Below are 21489 nucleotides of genomic sequence, written 5' to 3'. Positions count from 1 at the left end.
GGATTTTTTTTATATCCATATTGGCCGCAAGTGGGACCCCCTTTCGGACATAAAAAATATGAACATAAAATTTTGCTCTGCACATCCCTATTAGCGGAGGATAGTGAACTACCTACAATCTGGTGGGTTGCTCAATCCGAGACAGCACAGATTCATCAGGGGAAGGTCCTATCAGACAAATCTGATTGATTTCTTTGATTGGGTGACTAAGGAATTGGACCAGGGAAGAGTGCTTGTTGTGATTTACTTGGATGTTAGTAAAGCCTTTGATACGGGCCCATATAGAAGACTAATGAACAAAATGAGAAGCTTGGGAGTGAGCGCCAAGGTGGTGGCATGGATTGCAAACTGGTTAATGGACAGAAGACAGTGTGTGATGGTAAATGGAACCTACTCTGAAGAGAGAATAGTGTTAAGTGGTAGGGATGTGCAGAGGGACACCATACGTTGCATTCAGGATTCATATTCGTCAGGGGGCAGATACGTTGTATTCGGCAAGGGGCCCCCCCCCAATACGTTCTATACATTAATTTCTATTTATTTCCCCACTAAAATTAAAGTAACTACAACCCCCCACCCTCCTGACCCCCCAAGACTTACCAAAACTCCCTGGTGGTCCAGCGGGGGGTCCGGGAGCCATCTCCTGCACTCACACCCTCGGCTGCCGGTTTCAAAATGGCGCTGATAGCCTTTGACCTACTATGTCACAGGGGCTACCGGTGCCATTGGTCAGTGCCTGTCACATGGCCATCGGCGCCATCTTGTGCTCCTATCATGTGACAGGGGCTGACCAATGGCACCGGTAGCCCCTGTGACATAGTAAATGCAAAGGCTATTGGCACCATTTTCATTACTGGCAGCCGACGGCCCGAGTGCAGGAGATCGCTCCCGGACCCCCGCTGAACCACCAGGGACTTTTGGCAAGTCTTGGGGGACCCTCCTGACCCCCACAAGACTTGCCAAAAGTCCAGCGGGGGTCCGGGAGTGACCTCCTGCACTCCGGCCATCGATTGCCAGTATTCAAAATGGCGCCGATAGCCTTTGCCCTCACTATGTCACAGGGGCCGGCGCCATTTTGAATACTGGCAGCCGATAGCCTTTGCCAGTATTCAAAATGGTGGATGGGATTCGCTCTCCACATACCTTGCTACTCTGCCTCCAGGGACTTACCAGGGATACCTGCTCCTCGGGGGCCTCGCTTTCTCTTTGCTTTTCAGATCACAGTCTGGAACCGGTACTCGCTCCTCGAGGGCCCACGTTCCTGGACTTGCTACTGAATACCACTTCTGCCAGGAATCCATCGCTGCCTACAACACCAGTGAGTTACCATCTCTCTCTCAGAGCGTTCCCTGGAACCAGGTACTCGCTCCTCGATGGCCTACTTCATTCCAGCTCCTGGGCTGCTTCTAAGAGACTATTGTGTGAGTGTTACCATCAAGGTTCTGTTCCTGAACTCTGCATACCCTGCCTACTCACTATATTCAGTTTCTCTACAGCTCAGTTATCCAGGATCGCTGTTCCAGTATCTGAGGGACTGCAGCCGGGCGCTTCCAGCTCAGTACTGCCACCTCTGGTGGTTCCATATACTATCTAATAAAAGAACTAGTGTGTGTCTGTCTCCATACTCTGAGCCTGACCGGTGGTCCCTCTCAGGATCTTCCCCCGGGGGTGTGGTCATCTGCCACCGGCCCAAGGATCCACCCACAACTACCTCAAACACCAACAAATGCCAAGGAGTGTAGTCATGCATCTGGAATGCGTTAATCCGAAAGATCTATATGCGATGGGGGATGAAGTGCTACTGTGCATGGAACAGGAGAGAGACCTTGGGATGATAGTGTCTAACGATCTCAAGATGGTGAAGCAATGTGACAAGGTGATAGCTAAAGCTTGAAGAATGCTGGACTGCATAGAGAGAGGTATATCTAGTAAGAAAAAGGAAGTGATAATCCCTTTGTACAGGTCCTTGGTGAGGCCTCACCCGGAGAACTGTGTTCAGTTCTGGAGACCAGAGACCATCTCTCAAAAGGGACAGAGACGGGATGGAGGCGGTCCAGAGAAGGGTGACCAAAATGGTGGGAGGTCTCTATGAAATGACTTATGAGGAGAGGTTGAAAGACCTAAATATATATACCCTGGAGGAGAGGCAGAGCAGAAGAGATATGATACAGACCTTCAGGTACTTGAAATGGTTTAATGATGTACGATCAACAACAAACCTTTTCCACTGGGAAAAAACAATAGAAATAGGGGTCATAAAATGAAACTCCGGGGAGGACGACTCAGAATCAGTGTCAGGAAATATTTCTTCATGGAGAGGGTGGTGGATGCCTGGAATGCCCTTCTGGAAGAGGTGGTGAAGGCAAAAACGGTGAAAGATTTCAAAAGGGCATGGGATAAACAATGTGGATCCCTAAAGGCAAGGGGGAGGGGAATGAAGTAAGAGGCATGGGGGTAACTTGCTGGTGTGGCAGATAGTACCCTTAACAAATAAGCCTTCATACTGTTGATGCAACTCCATCATTGCTCGCTGCTTCAACGGCAGGGGGAAAAGAGGAAAAGAGGAATTGGATTCAGACAACAACCAACAAGGGCATTGAACTGTACAGTCTAGGAAAACAAATAAGTATGGGGGTAACTTTCTTGATGCGGTGGTTACTACTCTTAACCAAAAAGCCTGATACTATACTTCTAATGCAATTCCAGCAATGCTCTCTGCTTCAACAGCAGGGAGTGAAAGGAAATTGGATTCAAACAGTATCCAACAAGAGCCTTGATCTTGGCAGTCTGAGTGACTGACAAGTATGGGAAATTGATAACTAAGGGAGCTTGCTAGGCAGACTGGATGGGCCATTAGGTTCTTTTCTGCCGTCACTTCTGTGTATCTATGAATGTTTCTAAGATGACATCACAGAGTTTATGGCCATGCCTCCCAAGAGTTCCCCCATAGAGAGGCAGCTATATAACAATCTCAGCCTTAGAGAGTTTTATCCTCTCTAAGAGAACTATCTTGTGGAGTGGTCCTGGAAGTTTAGAGACCAAAGTTCAGAGGCCAGCTAAGGATGCTTATCAGAATATCATCCTCTCCTCCCCCCAACAAAGACCAATCCTAGTTGGGGATCATTTCAGAGGCTGCAAGCAATTTGCTCAGGCAACGCTCTCTCTTCCTTGGGGAAGTAATCCATGGTGATGGAATTGTCTGTGGCAATTGCCTCCTTGTTACGGGCTGCTGGGTTCTGGGCACGCTCTTTCATGGAAACACTTAAGAGTATTCTTCATTGGGTGGTGAAACACCACTAGGGGTATTTACTTGTCCCCTCAGTGTAGGGTTCAGGTACAGTGGTATTGGGTTTGTTTGCTCTCTCACAGGTTTTGTGGCTCCATCTCTTCCTTGAAAAGAGATCAAGGGCATAGTAGTATTTATTTCAGATCTTCTAGTAGAGGTAGCAAATTTTCCTATTCTTATGGTCCTTATGGAGAATGGTAAATCTTTTCTTAGATTGTGCCCCACATAGATACACAGGGGTTCCTCCAGGGGTTAATACCAGATATTTCTCAGATACATTATCCTGGATCTTTCATTGACAGCAATGAACTGCTTTCCTTGTGCTAACCTGGACTCCAGATACCTGATGGTCAAAGAATAGTAAAGGCCTTGCTATGCATGGAAAGAATCTTGTTCCTCCTTTAGTCAGACTATTCAGGGCCAAGATGGAACAGAAAAGCCCAGAATTATGCAAGTGTAGAAACCCGATGCTGACTGAAGAGTATCTTGAACAGCAATTATCCTTCCCAGTCTCTTGAATATAGGGAAGCCCTCATGCCTCCAAACAAGAAAAGTGACTTATGGCTGTTGCTGTCATGGATTCAAGGCCTTACTCTCGGAGTCCAGTTCACCTGTTTCCACATCTGCTGCAAGCGTTGTATGTTCTGCAAGTCTTAGGTTCCAGGTAACGGTGGTGGGGCCGCTTGGCAATAGTGATCATAATATGATCAAATTTGATTTAATGACTGGAAGAGGAACAGTGTGCAAATCCAGGGCTCTCGTGCTAAACTTTCAAAAGGGAAACTTTGATAAAATGACAAAAATTGTTAGAAAAAAACTGAAAGGAGCAGCTACAAAAGTAAAAAATGTCCAAGAGGCGTGGTCATTGTTAAAAAATACCATTCTAGAAGCACAGTCCAGATGTATTCCACACATTAAGAAAGGTGGAAAGAAGACAAAACGATTACCGGCATGGTTAAAAGGGGAGGTGAAAGAAGCTATTTTAGCCAAAAGATCTTCATTCAAAAATTGGAAGAAGGATCCAACAGAAGAAAATAGGATAAAGCATAAACATTGGCAAGTTAAATGTAAGACATTGATAAGACAGGCTAAGAGAGAATTTGAAAAGAAGTTGGCTGTAGAGGCAAAAACTCACAGTAAAAACTTTTTAAAATATATCCAAAGCAGAAAGCCTGTGAGAGAGTCAGTTGGACCGTTAGATAATCGAGGGGTTAAAGGGGCACTTAGAGAAGATAAGGCCATCGCAGAAAGATTAAATGATTGCTACGGTGTTTACTGAAGAGGATGTTGGGGAGGTACCCGTCATGGAGAAGGTTTTCATGGGTAATGATTCAGATGGACTGAATCAAATCATGGTGAACCTAGAAGATGTGGTAGACCTGATTGACAAACTGAAGAGTAGTAAATCACCGGGACCGGATGGTATACACCCCAGAGTTCTGAAGGAACTAAAAAATGAAATTTCAGACCTATTAGTAAAAATTTGTAACCTATCATTAAAATCATCCATTGTACCTGAAGACTGGAGGATAGCAAATGTAACCCCAATATTTAAAAAGGGCTCCAGGGGCGATCCAGAAAACTACAGACTGGTTAGCCTGACTTCAGTGCCAGGAAAAATAGTGGAAAATGTTCTAAACATCAAAATCACAGAACATATAGAAAGACATGGTTTAATGGAACAAAGTCAGCATGGCTTTACTCAAGGCAAGTCTTGCCTCACAAATCTGCTTCACTTTTTTGAAGGAGTTAATAAACATGTGGATAAAGGTGAACCAGTAGATGTAGTATACTTGGATTTTCAGAAGGCATTTGACAAAGTTCCTCATGAAAGGCTTCTAGGAAAAGTAAAAAGTCATGGGATAGTGGTGATGTCCTTTCGTGGATTGCAAACTGGCTAAAAGTCAGGAAACAGAGCGTAGAATTAAATGGACAATTTTCTCAGTGGAAGGGAGTGGACAGTGGAGTGCCTCAGGGATCTGTATTGGGACCCTTACTTTTCAATATATTTATAAATGATCTGGAAAGAAATACGACGAGTGAGATAATCAAATTTGCAGATGACACAAAATTGTTCAGAGTAGTTAAATCACAAGCAGATTGTGATAAATTGCAGGAAGACCTTGTGAGACTGGAAAATTGGGCATCCAAATGGCAGATGAAATTTAATGTGGATAAGTGCAAGGTGATGCATTTAGGGAAAAATAACCCATGCTTTAATTACACAATGTTGGGTTCCATATTAGGTGCTACAACCCAAGAAAGAGATCTAGGCGTCATAGTGGATAACACATTGAAATTGTCAGTTCAGTGTGCTGCGACAGTCAAAAAAGCAAACAGAATGTTGGGAATTATTAGAAAGGGAATGGTGAATAAAACGTAAAATATCATAATGCCTCTGTATCGCTCCATGGTGAGACCGCACCTTGAATACTGTGTACAATTCTGGTCGCCGCATCTCAAAAAAGATATAATTGCGATGGAGAAGGTACAGAGAAGGGCTACCAAAATGGTAAGGGGAATGAAACAGCTCCCCTATGAGGAAAGACTAAAGAGGTTAGGACTTTTCAGCTTGGAGAAGAGACGGCTAAGGGGGGATATGATAGAGATGTTTAAATTCATGAGAGGTCTAGAATGGGTAGATGTGAATCGGTTATTTACTCTATCGGATAATAGAAAGACTAGGGGGTACTCCATGAAGTTAGCATGTGGCACATTTAAAACTAATCGGAGAAAGTTCTTTTTTACTCAACGCACAATTAAACTCTGGAATTTGTTGCCAGAGTATAGCTGTGTTTAAAAAAGGATTGGATAAGTTCTTGGAGGAGAAGTCCATTAACTGCGATTAAGTTGACTTAGAAAATAGCCACTGCTATTACTAGCAATGGTAACATGGAATAGACTTAGTTTTTGGGTACTTGCCAGGTTCTTATGGCTTGGATTGGCCACTGTTGGAAACAGGATGCTGGGCTTGATGGACCCTTGGTCTGACCCAATATGACATTTTCTTATGTTCTTATGTTCAGGGCAATGGACCTGAATGTAGTACCTTAGGTACAGACCCTTGTGCATCTCACTAAAATCACATTCAATACACTTTCCTCTCAGGATGATATTCAGTGGCCCAGGATCACAAAGCTATTTATCCTCCTGTCTAGAGAGGTTATAAGTATTCTAAGCAGGGAGTTTGTCACAGTTGCCATCTGCAGGGAATGGATCTTGAGCCTCCTTCATGGTTCGTTTGTGCCATAGATGTAGGTTGAGAGGAGAGATATGATGTGGGATAGCTGAAGTGGGGACAAGAATCATAGTAGAGAACCAGTGGGTCCAGGTCTAGGCAGAAGACCAGAGCCAGCTGTCTAGCAGTCCATAAATCCAGGGTTCTAGCTTAGAAGAAGGCAGCCAGGCAGTAATGGTCAAAGTATTGCTATTAGCTGATGTGAACAAACTAAGGGAATAAAATAGCCTTCAGGTATTCTAGTGAGTCAGATTTGGCCTGGGATGGAGTTCCCCCGCAGGACCTAGCAGCAGCTCACATGGCTAAGACTTTTAAGAATGTGCAGCTTTAAAATAATCTTTTTTTTCTGTTTTGTTTTATTTTTATTTTATTTTTTCATCTAATGCATGCTAAATTGAGTTAATGCGCACTAAATCACATTGATGTGCAGTAATTTGATTTAGTATGCCCTACAAATAAAAATGAAAAATTGAATGCACATCCCTAGGGAAGCGTAAGGACAGCAGAAGTGCCCTTTATCTTACTAGGTGTCAGTGGTGTGCTCCCATAAATGGATTTTGGATCAACCCCATAAAGTTCCAAAATGAGAAAGTTCTTCAACTGAAATAGGAAAGCAAGAACCAGGGAGTTTAGATATCCTAGTAGAACCATGACTGGCATCCAGTCTTCAGTATTTTTCTGCTGGAAGCCTGGACATTCCCTGGACTGAGTTTTGAAGATGCAAGCAGGGGTGCTCCTTCAACCTTTCCCATAGGTAGAGGATTCTTCCCTAGAAGATCCCTTCCATTTTTTTTGTTGCAATTTGACTGTTAAGAGAACTAGGCTACATAATGACAATACTTAATGTCAAGGGTTCAGCTTTCGATGGCGTGAAAGAGGACTACGTGGCAAATCTTAGAGTTTGGAGTCTCTGCAAAATCAGTTTACAGAGGAGAAAATATTTCCCATTGAGGGGTTCATTCCTTCAGTTTTGTCTTTTGGCATGTCCGTCTACCAAAGAAGATTGATTGGGTTGAAAGCATAATTCACAAATCTCGCAGAGATCAGAGACTGGGTCTGACTTGCCACAAGAGACACATTGCACATTGCACACTACTCAGATTAGTTACTTTCTTCCGAGGATTCAAGAGCACAAGTCCTCCACTGTGTGAGGTCTCAACTGTGCTCAAAAGCTCATGCTTTCATAAATTGGTTAGTCTATAAGGCGCCAATCAATTCCTGTCACTTTTGCTACACCAGACTAACATAGCTGTCCCTGTGAAGATTTTTCAACTTGGAAGTGAGCTTTTGTTTTGAAGGGATTTGGCATCCCTTCTTCATAGGTTGGCATCTCTTTGAGTCTTTTTGTTGAAATCACTCTCCTTGGTGGCCTTTAGTCATTTTAAAGGAAAGATTATCTCTGTGCCCCATACACCCCTTTTTTAGAGACTGGTGTTTCACTTCTGTTGCAATTGAGCTGTCCTTATTTATGAGAGTGAGACAGAAGTAGCCATTTCAAGTACATTGTAGGTCACCTTTGAGATGTTTGTAGGTAACCATTGTTTTCTCAGATAGGTCTTTTCTCTATTAATGTATCTTGATAGCACATTGGTTTCTAAGACATACATTTCAGGTGTAATTAAGGAGAGAAGCATACTGGCCCACTCCATCAAGTGTTTGTAGATTTCAGAGGTCCAGTGACCCTCCTCAATGAAGGCACAAGAATCCTTGTAGGCAGAGTGAGAATCTGCCTTTCCAGAAGTTAATGGCATGACAGAACCCTTGCCTTCATTATATCCCTGCTTTAAGCATTTCAGTGTGGGTGAGCAGGCAGGAAGAGGCTAGACCTTGGACAGAGGAGTCCTAAGAGCTATTGTGGCTTCTTCCCACCTGGACCGAGTGGAGCTTTGGTACATCTCATCTGTCTGGACTGGTCTGGCATGGATGATAAGGAAGGTGAAATTTAAACTTTCCTGTTAGCTATTTATCTATTTATTGATAAAACTTATTAAATACAATATATGAAATAAATTGTGCTATGTAGTGTACATAGTAACATGAATTATCATTATACAGTGACTGGACAATTATTACACAATTAATATAAAACACATCTCAATTACCAACAAATGCTTCAATAAACAAGTGTGCCATCAACTGTTTTCTTAAAGTTTTGACATCTGGCATCAAGTGTATATGCTTTGATAGAGCATTCCATAATTGAAATCCAGTTTTAGAGATTGTTCTTTGTATGTCTGCATACCTGATAAACTTTTGGGGAGGCACCCTTAAAAGCTGAAAGTCCTAAGAATGTAAAATGCATCTTGGTACATATTTTACTAATACTTGTGATAAATATGAAGGACTATTGTCTTAACAACTTAAAAATGAAAACTAAAATTTTAACTTTTATTCTTTGCTCTATTGATAATCAATGTAGTTTTGCCAACATTTGTCACATGCTCTCTCCATGTGCCTCGCAATACTAAAGCAGCGGGTTTTGTACTAACGGTACGGCAGGTAGACAATAATTTGGAAGTCCAATTAACAATGTATTGCTGTAATTTACAGTGTTTAAAGACATCTTGGACAGGTGTCCTAAAATCACTAGTCGATAAAATGTAACTAAAATAGTGCAATAAATACAATTTATTAAATCCTGAATGCAACATATTCAGATGTGATGTATAGCTTAGGGCAGAATCAAAATGAAACCCAAGTTGTGCCCTGTCTGTGTGAATGGGATAATATTCCCATCAGATATTAAGCCAGAACATGTACATGGTACAGCATGTCTATATCCATGATTATGGGTTTTTTTGTTTTTTCAAAAAAATTGATTAGCCAACATCCAAGATTTTATTTTTTGCAAACGCTGAGTGACCTGTTCAAGAGTATGAGATAAACTATGAGTTAATGGGAAAAATAGATGTATATCTATTCTTCAGCATACAAGTTGTAAAATGGTGAACAGTCATCCAAAATCAAACATAATGTTCGCAACTATATATTAAAAAGTGAGGCAAAAAGTACACCCTTGTGGAACACTTACTTTTAACTTGCACCAAGATGAGTGGGATTGGCCATGCCTTACCTGAAATGCTCTTTCAGCAGGAAACAAAGTGAACCAAGCATGGACTTGATCACTCATTCCCAAATTAGTAAGACAACACATGAAATAGAATGGAATGACTTACAGTGTTAATTTCCTTTCCATTAGTCCTTCCCTACCAGTCCAGAACCCACCCAAGGAAGCCAAGGCGATCAAGGGCTCTCAGTCTGATAAGTTCAGAAATCTAACAGTGAATATTTTGTTTGCCCGCTCTGAAAGAAAATGGCCTAATTGTAATGTTGGTGTAGGGATTTTTATTCCTGGGTTAATAACCATGGAGTGAAGTCTTGTTAGGTGTATCAGATTTTGGTGGTAATGGAGATTTGGAAACCAAAACAAACGATTGCTTTTGGCTGTCTTAGCTCTGATATAGGATACTGAAGAGTTGAAGGCAGCACCAGAACTATACAGGGGGAGTAAAGTCAGCTTTGAGCCTTTTTTGTCTGTCTCTGTCTGCTGGCAGGACATAACCCATTTGTCTGCGGACTGGTCTAGCTGGGCAAAAGGAAAGGAAAGGTATGTTTAAATTTTACTGAAGAAAGCTGAGCTCTAGGCTAGATGACAAAACTAATTGGAGTGGGTTAATAGCCTAGTGGCTACAGTAGCAGGCCAGAAGCCATGGAAACGAGGATTCAAATCCCATTGCCATACCTTGGGTAAGTCATTTTACTCTCCTTTGCCTCAGGTATAAATCTCCACCTTCACTGCAAACTGCAATTGTAAACCCTCTAAGGGTGGAGAAATACCTTTAAAGTACGAAAAAGTAAAAAAAAAAAAAAAGTACTCCTCAGTGAAATGTAGTTTACTTTTTGTATGAAAAATGGCATGTGAAGATTTATTTTCATGCCGATTTTTGCAGAATTCAGTTAATGAGCTGCTTGCATTATTTTACATTGTAGCTCTTCCTTATTTCAGAATTTTTGTAAACATACATGCGTAGCATAGAAATGTTTTCGCAAACAGGTCCTATCTACCTATCTATCTATCTATCTACCTATATATATATATATATATATATATATATATATATATATATATATATATATATATATATATGTGTGTGTGTGTAAAAATGCACAATAGTCCAAATCACTAGTATTTGTGCATGTTTTGGGATGTTTGCACATTTTTATATGCATAGGCCCCCATCTGCAAACAAGGCAGGCCTTAGGGTAGGGTAAGCCGATCAATGACCCGGGATGGCTGTCATCGCCCATTGCCTGGGTTGTATCCATCTCCAGCCCACTCCCAGTCATGTGCCTGGCTGGCAGGAGGAGCTTTGCTCTGCTGCATGATGCCAGTCTCGCAGATGAGCTGCAGGATCATGTGATTCCATGGCTCATATGACGAGACTGGTGCCATGCAATAGAGGAAGCTGATGCACTGCTAAGCACTGCTCCTCCTGTCAGTTGATGGTGGGTCCAAAGAAAAGCTAGGGATAAAGCCACTGGGAGGGGGGAGGAGAGGAGTGAAAATACTGGGAATTGAGGAGGGGGAAGTTGAGCTCTACATTTTATTTGATTTATTTTATTTTTTTACATTTGATGTTTAGCAGTGGTGGATGCAGTAGAAGGGAGACTGTACATGGTGGTAGGGGAAAGAGGAAGACCTCTGTGGAGTGGTGATGGTAGGGCAGGGGAACTTGCATGATATGGAGTGATGGGTGGAAGGGAGATTGTATATGGGTCATGAAGGGTAGGGGTTATGGTGGGGCAAGGGGACAAGAAGAGGGAGATCTAAAAAGGATGGGGTGGGCAAAGAGAGGGAGACATGATATGTGGAAGTGGGTGGCAGGGAGAGAAGACTCTACATGGGGTGGTGGAGGGTAGACCTACATGGGGAGTTAGTGGTGCTGGTGAGTGGGCAGGAAGTGTGAGACCTATATGGGGTAGTGAGGGGAGGAGACTGTACTTGGGGTGAGGTAGTATGGAGTGGGGAAGGGCATGAGGACATGGAAAGAGGACATGAAGTGGGAGAGAGGAAGATCCAGGATAGGGGGAGAAGACCCAGTAAGGGAAAGGAGGGAGAAGGAGAAGAAATGCCTGTAGGAAGAGGAGGAAGAGAAGAGAGAATGCATAGAGGAAGGGGAGGAGAGAATGTATGGAAGAGGGAAGTGGTATTATCAACAATTTTCTCCCTGGGCACCATCTACTCTAGAACCAGTCCTGTCTGCAAAAACATTTGCAGCTTAGTACATCGGCTGTTCAGTTTCATGTCATCAGTTGGTTTTCCGAACTTAGTTCATCTTGCCTTAAATACCTTAAATACCCTGATTAAATGTTCTGCAGTTAATCATATCTTCATTCTTAAGTTTCCCTATATTCCCTACATTCCCTTAGTTTTGTAAAGACCTTGATTAACCATTTCTCCTAAGAAAATGGAAACACAATGTTGTCTTCTCTTAGAATGGTGTCATAATTCTGGAGAAGACTTTTCCCTTATGTTATACCCCTTTAAATCTGGTTCAGGAAATGCTGCCCATTTTATCCATAAATTGGAGGAAGTCACAAAGGGCAAGATGTACTGAGTTTCCCCCCCCCCCCCAAATAGATACAAAATTGGAAAAGCCTATTATTACCTCTAGCCGGAAGTCTCCAAAATCATAGTTGTGCTGGAAAATCTGAAAAAGAGAGACAACATTTGGAGTTGTCAAACAATAGCTGTGCCTCTATCAGGATTCGGAGAAAAGATGCTTAAACAACAGCTGACATAGGCAAAAGTAGGGTTCTTGCAGGCAGGGCCGGTGCAAGGGGATTGGGCGCCCTAGGCACCTTCAGCCTTGCGCCGCCCCCAGCTGCAGCCCTGACTCCTCCTCCCCCCCCCAAAAAAAACGTTCAAAATACCTGGTGGTCCAGATGGGGGCCCGAGAGCAATCTGCCACTCCGTGGGCCTTGGCTGCCACTAACCAAAATGGCGCCGGTGGCCTTTAGCCCTTACCATGTGACAGGGGCCCTTTCAAAATTCTGCCAGCCCCGCCTCACCGTGCCACCCTCCCGACGCCCCCCTTGTGGTCCAGCAGAGGGCCTGGGAGCGATCTGCCGCTCCTGGGGCCTCGGCTTCCACTAAGCAAAATGGTGCCGGTGGCCTTTAGCCCTTACCATGTGACAGGGGCCAACCAATGGTACCAGTAGCCCCTGTCACATGGTAAGGGCTAAAAGCCACCGGCGCCATTTTGCTTAGTGGAAGCCGAGGCCCCAGGAGCTGCAGATAGCTCCCAGGCCCTCTGCTAGACCACAAGGGGGGTGTCGGGAGGGTGGCACGGTGAGGCGGGGGCTGGCAGAATTTTGAAAGGGCACTTTTTGCCCTTTCAAAATTTTGATGCCTGCCACGGCGCCCCCTAAATCACGGCACCCTAGGCACAGGCCTAGCTCGCCTAGTGGTTCCTCCGGCCCTGCTTGCAGGAAGTGTCCATTTATAAGCAATTCTGAATTAATTACTCTTTATTAGCCAGTTAACTTTTTTGAGCTTGTCTAGTTGATCTATGAATTATTATTGACTGTGTTCTTTTGATTTCTTCTAGGTGTCATTCTGTACATTCTTTTGGTGGGATATCCACCTTTTTGGGATGAAGACCAGCACAGATTGTATCAGCAGATCAAGGCCGGTGCTTATGATGTACGTAATGATAACTTTTTTACCATTTAACAATGATAACATTTCTGTGTCCTTTTTTTTAAGAGATTCTGTCATTTGATTTTGGAGATTGTTTCAGCTAGGGGGAAAAATGTTTACTATACCAAAGAACACCTTTTTTTTCATAGTAAAAATAAAGCTAACTGCAAGCTCAAAATCAAACTATGCAACTAAAACTGTGTTTCTTGTATGAATTGTTACAATGTAAACCGGAGTGAAAGCAATCTGCTATACTTCGGTATTCAAAAGAATTTAAATAAATAAATAAATAAATGACAGGAGCATGAATACCTTCAAAAGCATTAACAAAGTAATATGGCTGACCCAGACTGGTACCAGAAAAAAAAAAACAATGTACTTGTTCAGGGTCAGAACCCGGAGTGCGTGCAGGGACCCCTATGCCTCCAGAAGAAACACTAACTGTGAAGCAGAAATGACTCAGGATTCTTCACTGACAGCATGCAAGAATACTTTACTTGGGAAACTGGGATAGAAAAATAATTTACGTTATATATGAAGTAAATGGTTCAGTACATAGGGATTGTGCTGGTGTGACCAGCAAAATAAGCAGGGAGGAAGATGAAGACTCAAACACACTAGAACAAGTTATTATGGGGCCAATATTCAGTAGGCCGTTTAGAGGACAAGCTATCTGGCTACGAGACCACACTCATTAGTAGGGATTCCAGTGGGTCTCTGCACAACGATATAGAGATACATCTGATACTCATAATTATTTAATAGGGTTCATATTATTGAACTCTTAGTTCTACAGATGGCAGAGTTAAGTCTTAAGGTGCTTTAGTCATGTATAAAATCTCCAATCTGAAAATTTGAAAAGAATTTGGGGGGATGGGCATATTGATGGGAGGGGGGGACATTCTGATCCCTCTCAAATTGGCATGGATTAGTGGGGAAAGATGCAAATTTTCTCTTCCCCCCAATTAATAGGGATTAATAGGGAGATGTATCTAGCCGCAGGGCTATAATGTGCATTAAACAAAATATATTGTGCAATATATGTTGCGCTGGTGGTGGACCCTTGGCCCGAGGTTGGGTTGATGCTACCCGTAGGGCCAGCCCCATGGGTCCCCACCATCGGGAGGCGGAGCAGACCTCATGCATCACCTAGATAGGGTTTTAGATAATGGAGAAAGCAAGTTTGCTTATCTGTTAACAAGGTTAATCACAGAGAGCGTCCCTGGAGAGTCAACTACCTTACTAAAACTTAAATTCTGAATGACACTGAGGGGGCTCATGAGGCAGCTTGTGCACACTCAGGAATTGCGGCACATGTTCAGTAAAGCTCTGTGCGCTGTCCAGTCGTGTCACCTGTGTGTTAGGGTTGATTCATCTTGCTACCTAGGGAGAACCTGTTTACAGGTAAGCAGACTTGCCTTCTCTGATCAGTCATTTTAGCAAGAGGCAATGGCACTTTGTTGAACAAATGTAGTCACTGCTTAATAAGTGTTTCAGAGATTGTCAGACGCATCCAAGAATCTGTGGCTATGCCTATCTGTCTGAAGATGCTATATCATGCACACATTACTGAAGCTATTTTTAAATTGTATTTACTGAACAAAAAAATTTTACTTTAATGCCTCTTTTACACGTTTAGGAATTTCAAAGCTCAGCAGCTATTAACTGGCTGAATCCTTCAAACGTCTTGCATATAAAATATGAACCATCCAAATCTTCCCAGCATTATTTTTACAGTTCTTATAGTTCAAATTTTGAGACAGATTTGGTGTCTGAATATCCTACTTCACAGACTAAGTCAAATGTGTTCAAAGTTGGATGCATCTAGCAATATTTATCGACTGGCAGTAGATTGCATGCTTCCCTGTTTTTATTGCTGCCCACTCAGCAGCTCCTGCTGATGAGTTGTGTCTTACAGTTTAGAGCTTCCTGATAGTAGATATAGCCTGTAGGCAGACTTTTTATGAACTGTGCCCAGAAATAGTAGCACAGCTAGCAATAATTTGAATTAATTAGCTTTGATGTGGCTTAATTTTGTGTAATGTCCATTGTCTGTGATAAGAGTAGACTGAACATGAATTGTTTAATCTGTGGGTTGATATTCAAAGGTTTTCTCGAGGTGTAAGCGTTCCCGTTAGCCAGACAAAATCTGAGATTTGATTATGCCCCCCCCCTCCCCCACATTAATTACCCACACAAAATTTAGCCGAAGAAAAGAAGGCGTGATAGAGGCATTTCCGGAACATGGTTACATTTTAGCTGTTAAATGTTGATATTTATCACTACCTGGCTAAAGTTAGCCAGTTAAGTCTGGTTGGAAAAATACCTGCTCTAAAGTTATCCAGATAACTTTATCCGAGTAACTTTAACTTGTATATTCAGCAGGACACTTAAGGCCTGATTTTTAATCCCCTGCGCATGGGGAAAACAGGGGTTACACGTGCAGCTGGGCCTTGCGCACGCTGCACGCATTTTAGAAGGGGCCCAGCCACGTGCGTAACCCCTGTTAAGCGCACAAGAGCCGGGCCTGGTGGTCCCGGGGGTGGGGAGGGGCGGGCCGGCGCGCTCAACTTGCTTCAGGTTGGGCCCTGAAGTAAGTACTGGAACAACAACAAAAAAGGAATCGGTAACATTTAAGGGATTGGGGAGGAGAGGGGAAGGGAAGGGGAAAGGAGGTTAGTGGAGTGGACTGGGAGGGAACTGGGGAAGGCCATAATGCGTTGCCGCGCAAATTTGTTGAACTTTACCCCCCTTGTGCGTGCCGAGCACACATGCGCACGCAGATTATAAAATGCGGCACGCATGTACGTGCGGACCTATCTGAGGTCTTTTCGGCCATTGTGATAAATCAGCCTTTTGCTTTCAAATATAAATTAAATATTACGTTGGAGGAGTTTCTTTTGTTTTTTGTATGATTTATTTTCAGTCATAGTAACATAGTAATGATGGCAGAAAAGGACCAAAATGGTCCATCCAATCTGCCCAACAAGCTTCTTATGTTAATATCTGCCATGCTGTGCATGGCAGATATTACCATGTTATTCCATGTTATTCCAGGTTATTCCATGTTTCTCTTTTACTGGGTGATGAATCTTCTTGAAAATTTTTGACATGCTTTGCTTATGGACTTGGCTGTAGAAGCAGTCCTATGCTTTATCATCGGGGATGTGAAGATTACAATTATATAATATTTCACAGTGGTATTGTAATGCCCACTGACTGTGCCAGAACCATGTTGATGTGGGTAACACAAGAAAAACTGCTGTCACAATTTATACTATGTACATATGTGAAAGATTTGCCCATAAAAATGTATTTTGCATGAAATAGAAAAATGCAACAAGAAAACAAAATGAGAAAAAAAGGAAACAATAAAATTGTCCCCATCTGTTGTTTCTAGGAGTGTGTACTGGAAACATCAATGGTGTTAGTGGTCTTATAGACCAGTTAAAGTGTTGCGATCCTCCCATATCCAGAGCTACAGGAGGTCTCTTCCTTCGCGGCATAGTAGGCCACATCCCCGGACTTTCCTGGTGGCAGGAGCCGCCACTGTTCTGCGGCCCAGAGGCCACCAAAGCCTCGGACGTTTGTGGCTGGAGCCGCCGACGCTTTGCTTCTTTGCAGCCCGGTCGCCATCTTGCCGGCTTGGTTGTAGCCATGCCGGACCTCTCCAACATGGCCTGGAGGCCACTGAAGCTGGGACCTGCCTCGGCTGTGCCGCTCCTCTGCCTCCTCTTCGCGGCTAGACTCCGCTGATGTCGCCGGAGCCTGCCCTAAGGCCCAACTTCCTGCTCCTTCTCCCCTCTGCACAGCGGCAGCATGGCCGTTGTCCAAGGTCCTGCCCCTTTCCTCCTAAGGGGCGGGCCTGTGGCTTCCTTCTTCATTTAAGGGCCAGCCAGGTGTGGCCCATCAGAACTCCTCCCAGGGAGTTGCCTGTTTCCTGCCCTATAAAAGAGCGTCAGTCAGTCCTTGCTTCGGCAAGGAGCCAGTCCTCCTGGGCTACTTCTCCCAGGACTCCTTGTTTCCAGCTCCTTCCTGGCATCCTGATTTCGTCCATGGACTTCCGTGTATCCTGTATCTTCGTATCCCCATGGTCTCCTTGATGTCCTGATGTTCCTTGATGTCCCAAGTTCCATCGTGTTCCCGGTTCTAATGCTTCAGGTCTGGTGGGACCCGTGCCTCCGGAGATTCCCCTGCTTTTATCCTGAGTTTCCAAGCTCTAAAGCTTTATCTGATTCCCAAGTTCCGACTCCAGAGGATCCAAGGGGTTTCCACTAACCTGTGCTGTGAGACTGCCTGAGCCAGTCCCGATCTCCTCGTGGTCCGCGACCAGCCATCCAGCTGTGTAGGGCGCGAAGGGGACAATGTGGTCCGTGACCAGCCCCACGTGCTGTGTAGGGTGCCTGAGGGTCTCGCTCATCCTTCTTGTTTCCTGTCTTCGTCCCAAGCTCCACATCAGAGTCTTCACTCCAAGTTCCAGTCGTCACTCCAAGCTCTAATGCTTACGACCTTCTTCCACCGTGACCTCTGTCCAGCCTGCAGCCTCTGCTACACCCTGTGGCAGGTCCGAAAGAGCTTGGAACGGTCGGAGGACTACTCAGAGACCACCATTGCGTTGGTGGTCTCATGGGCATGCAGGTCGGCGGAGGATTCGAGATTTGGACTGTCTTCACTGCAAGGGTACACATTCTCCTTGTTCCATCGTGGAGAGCCCTAGGTTGCGCTCCGTCCCATCGTGGGCGCAACAGGAGTGTCAAGCCTTGAGCATCCCGAGCTTGAGGCCGACAGAAGCTCCAACATAAAGTAGTTCGAACACAGGCGAAGCAATACAGAAATTAGTTCCATAATACTGTGAAATGTCAAGCAGCAAGTAGTCTATTATAAAACACTATTTACAATCTAGATAGTTAAAAATAGAATAAAAGTGGTGCCCAAAAAACAATGGAATATATTTTAAAAAGCTTAGCTGGGACCTACACATGTATGTTGTGTTCCGCGGCCGTGGACGGCCACGACCACGGTCCCCTACCTTGCCTGCGGCTGCGACCCACCGCGGCAGCCTCTAAAGAAAGCCCTAAGTCTGTGCCTGTTGCTCCGGCATGGGTCCCCGGGATGGCCGCCGGGTGGGGAGCCGTCCCTGCTCCTTCCTCACGGCATCCGGCAGTCTTTCCTCCGCGGAGGAAATCCAAGATGGCCGCCGCCATCTTTAGGCGTGAGGCTGCACCTCCTCTCTAGATTTAAAGGGGCCAGGCCCCTTTAACTACTTACAGCTGTTTTCTATGAGCCTGAGTAGAGGAAGTATAAAGGGAGGCTTCCTCTGCTCATTCCTGGACTTGGCAACGTCTCTTGTAGCGCTGTTTAAGTCTGCTTGCTTCAGTGAGTCTTGCGCTTTGGATCCTTGTTCCTGATTCCTGTCTCGCCTTGGTGTTCCTGGTTCCTGACTTCGGATTGGCTAGCAGTGATTCCTGGTGTGTGACTTCGGACTGGTTAGCGGTGATTCCTGGTGTGTGACTTCGGACTGGCAAGCAGCGATCCCTTGGCGTGTGACCTCGGACTGGTAAGCGACGACCCTCTGGCACTTGACCTTGGACGTCTTCTGGACCACCGTCTCCAAGGGCCCACTTAAGTCCCAGCGGCCAAGGGTCCCTACGGGCTCCTCCCGGGGGGACCGCAGGCTTCCAGGGGTGAAGCTCCAGTTAGCCCTTGCTCCGAACTCTCGACTCCTTAACCTCTCAACGGTCCATCTAAGTCCCAATGGCCCTGCTCCCTACGGGCTCCTCCTGGGGGGGGACTGCGGGCTTCCAGTGGCGAAGACACAGTACCTCTCCTCGACGTCACGACTCTTCGTCTGCCTCCACAGTCACCTCAGTCTCCAGTGTTGAGGGTCAGCAGGTCACATCCTCTGTTCCGCCTCGCCACCCGACGGGAGAACCTACGGATCCACTTCCTAAGGTATACCATCCTCCCGTCGGTCCAAGGGTTCACAAGCCTGAGCATAACAGTGTAGGTTGGCTTGCTGCGCTTAAGTGGATTATCAGCTGCTATTTGGCTTCCTAAAAAAAATAAAAAGGCATTTTGGGATGGAGGGGCATTTTGGAGTCATGTTATGAATCTTCATGTGTAACTTAACTTTTTAAAAAAGTGTATACAGTAACCATCATGCACATAACACGCATAAAGTTACTCCATTATTTTGAACTGGGTAAACTTATGCATGCATATTTAATCTCATAACCACCCAGTACTCAAACGCAGTATATGTATGCATGTGCTGTTTGAAAATCGGGTTGTTTTGTTCTTGCTTGAAAGTAAGTACGTATGTAATTTTGCAGTTAGGCTGCACTACTAAAAATGCAGTCTAATATATGCAAGCTCATCTAAGCCATTTATTTATTTATTTATTTATTTTGTATACCGACATTCGATCGAGATATCACATCGGTTTCCAGATAACTAAAGGAATAGGGTGATAACAGCCCTATTTTACATTATCACATGGTATTAAATAGATATAAGAATATTTTACATTATCACTATTATGTAATTTTTCTTTCTTTTTCCTTTTGTTTTAACCACTTTGGAAGTAATTTTCAGACTGGCTCCATACCTGCAAAGTCCGCAGATACTTCTTATCTGTGGACTTTGCAAAAGTTTTGAAAGTGAAAGTACACTTGTGCTCTCACTTTGAAAATTGCTTAAGGAAAATTATCTGCATACTTTTACCCCTGCTGTTTTGTGCAGTAATTTTCCTGATGTATATGCATATGTTTCAATTTTCAAAAATATGTGCTTAGTTCCAAACCCCATTCCGATCCCGCCCCCAAGAATACCTCCCTCTGTTGTGGCTCGCATATAGGGTGGGCAATTTTCTGAAAACCCATTTCTGCAGGTAAAGCACTATTTTACCCAACAGAAATGGCTTTGAAAATTACCCTCCCTATGCCAATAAAGTTTCCTGAATCTGAATCTACTTGGCAAGATTGAGCTGACTCAGCACCCCTTGCATTTTTCCAGATCAAAGGAGATAACTGCTACATAACATAGAACTCATACTTAACATGGCATACATTGTCACAGCAACCCCCTCAGGTGGGAGTTAATTCAGTGGAAAAAACCTAACCACCAATACACATAACATTAACCTTGAGTCTCCCAGGCTGCACAGAATCCTGAACCCCCCACATCACGGAACACCTGCCTTCCATAGGCTGGGAGTCCTCTGCTGGTCTTCTTGGCTTCAAGACAGTCAATGAAGCCTAAGGGATACAAGGAAATCTCTTCCATAGCAGCAGCAGTCTACAGGGCTTGTATTTCCATTACTGCAGCCCTGGTAAGATTATTTTTATCCCCTAAGGATCTAAGGCACTTCTCCTGTGTTCATTTCTTGAGCAAATTATACTGCCTCTATTGTATCAAGCTAACATCTCTGGCAATGGCACGCAGATCTCTCTTTCTGGGTCTTGTAGCACTACTTTTATATACTGCTCTGTAGAGCCCTCTGCTGGTTAATCTGCAAGAGAACCACTGGAAATCAAGAATCCATTTGTACAATTAATTTCTAGCACCAAAACATTTTATAGGTCACATTCTCAGATTTATTCCACAATTCAGCATTTCTTTAAAACAGCACACTGATAAGGCACTACAGCCAGACCATGTAATAAAATACCATGGCTATTAAGTCTACACCCCTTTGAATATTTTTCACCTTTTCTTGGGTCAGTTAGTCAGACATCCGTGCATTTAAATGAGATTTTTTCCACTCATCAGCACATGATACACTACACCTTTCAGAATAAAAAATGTTGTATTGGGGACCAAAACATATATATTCCAAAAACAAAACTGAAATCCAACAATTGAATAAGTCTTCATCCTCCTTTGATAAGTCTTTACCCCTTGAGTCAGTACTTGGTAGAGGCACCTTTGGCAGCAATTATCTTTCTCTTTATTTTTAACTTTATACACTAGGCAATATACGAAAGGAAACAGAGCATAAGCATAACAGAGATCAATTAAGGGCAAAAGACAAAAATCCAAAAACAGACCTGGAGACTAATAAAATGTGTGTCTAAAAAGCCATGTTTTTAAAGAAATCTGAAGAACTTCACATTGTCCACCAGTCTCAATGATTTTGGAAATGAGTTCCAAAGGATGGACGCTGCAACCAAGAAAGCACAGTCCCTGGTGTTACACAACCTGGCATGCAATGGTGAGGGTACATCCAGAAGGCCCCTCTGCAATGAGCAAAGCTGACGGGTA

General features: G+C 43.9%; 1 protein-coding gene across 14 annotated transcripts in view; it reads left to right on the top strand.

Annotated features, from left to right (window-relative positions):
- Positions 1 to 21489, top strand: part of CAMK2D (calcium/calmodulin dependent protein kinase II delta) — a 613333-nt gene that overhangs the window by 444169 nt on the left and 147675 nt on the right. For all 14 annotated transcript variants that reach the window (XM_029596378.1, XM_029596351.1, XM_029596334.1 and 11 more), the window contains exon 9: positions 13136 to 13230. In XM_029596378.1, the coding sequence (XP_029452238.1) occupies positions 13136 to 13230 (95 nt within the window). The remainder of the gene's footprint in view (positions 1 to 13135; positions 13231 to 21489) is intronic.

Source organism: Rhinatrema bivittatum, chromosome 1 (genome assembly GCF_901001135.1).
Source record: "Rhinatrema bivittatum chromosome 1, aRhiBiv1.1, whole genome shotgun sequence".
Classification (NCBI taxonomy): Eukaryota; Metazoa; Chordata; class Amphibia; order Gymnophiona; family Rhinatrematidae; genus Rhinatrema; species Rhinatrema bivittatum.
This window is presented reverse-complemented; position numbering and strand designations above follow the sequence as displayed.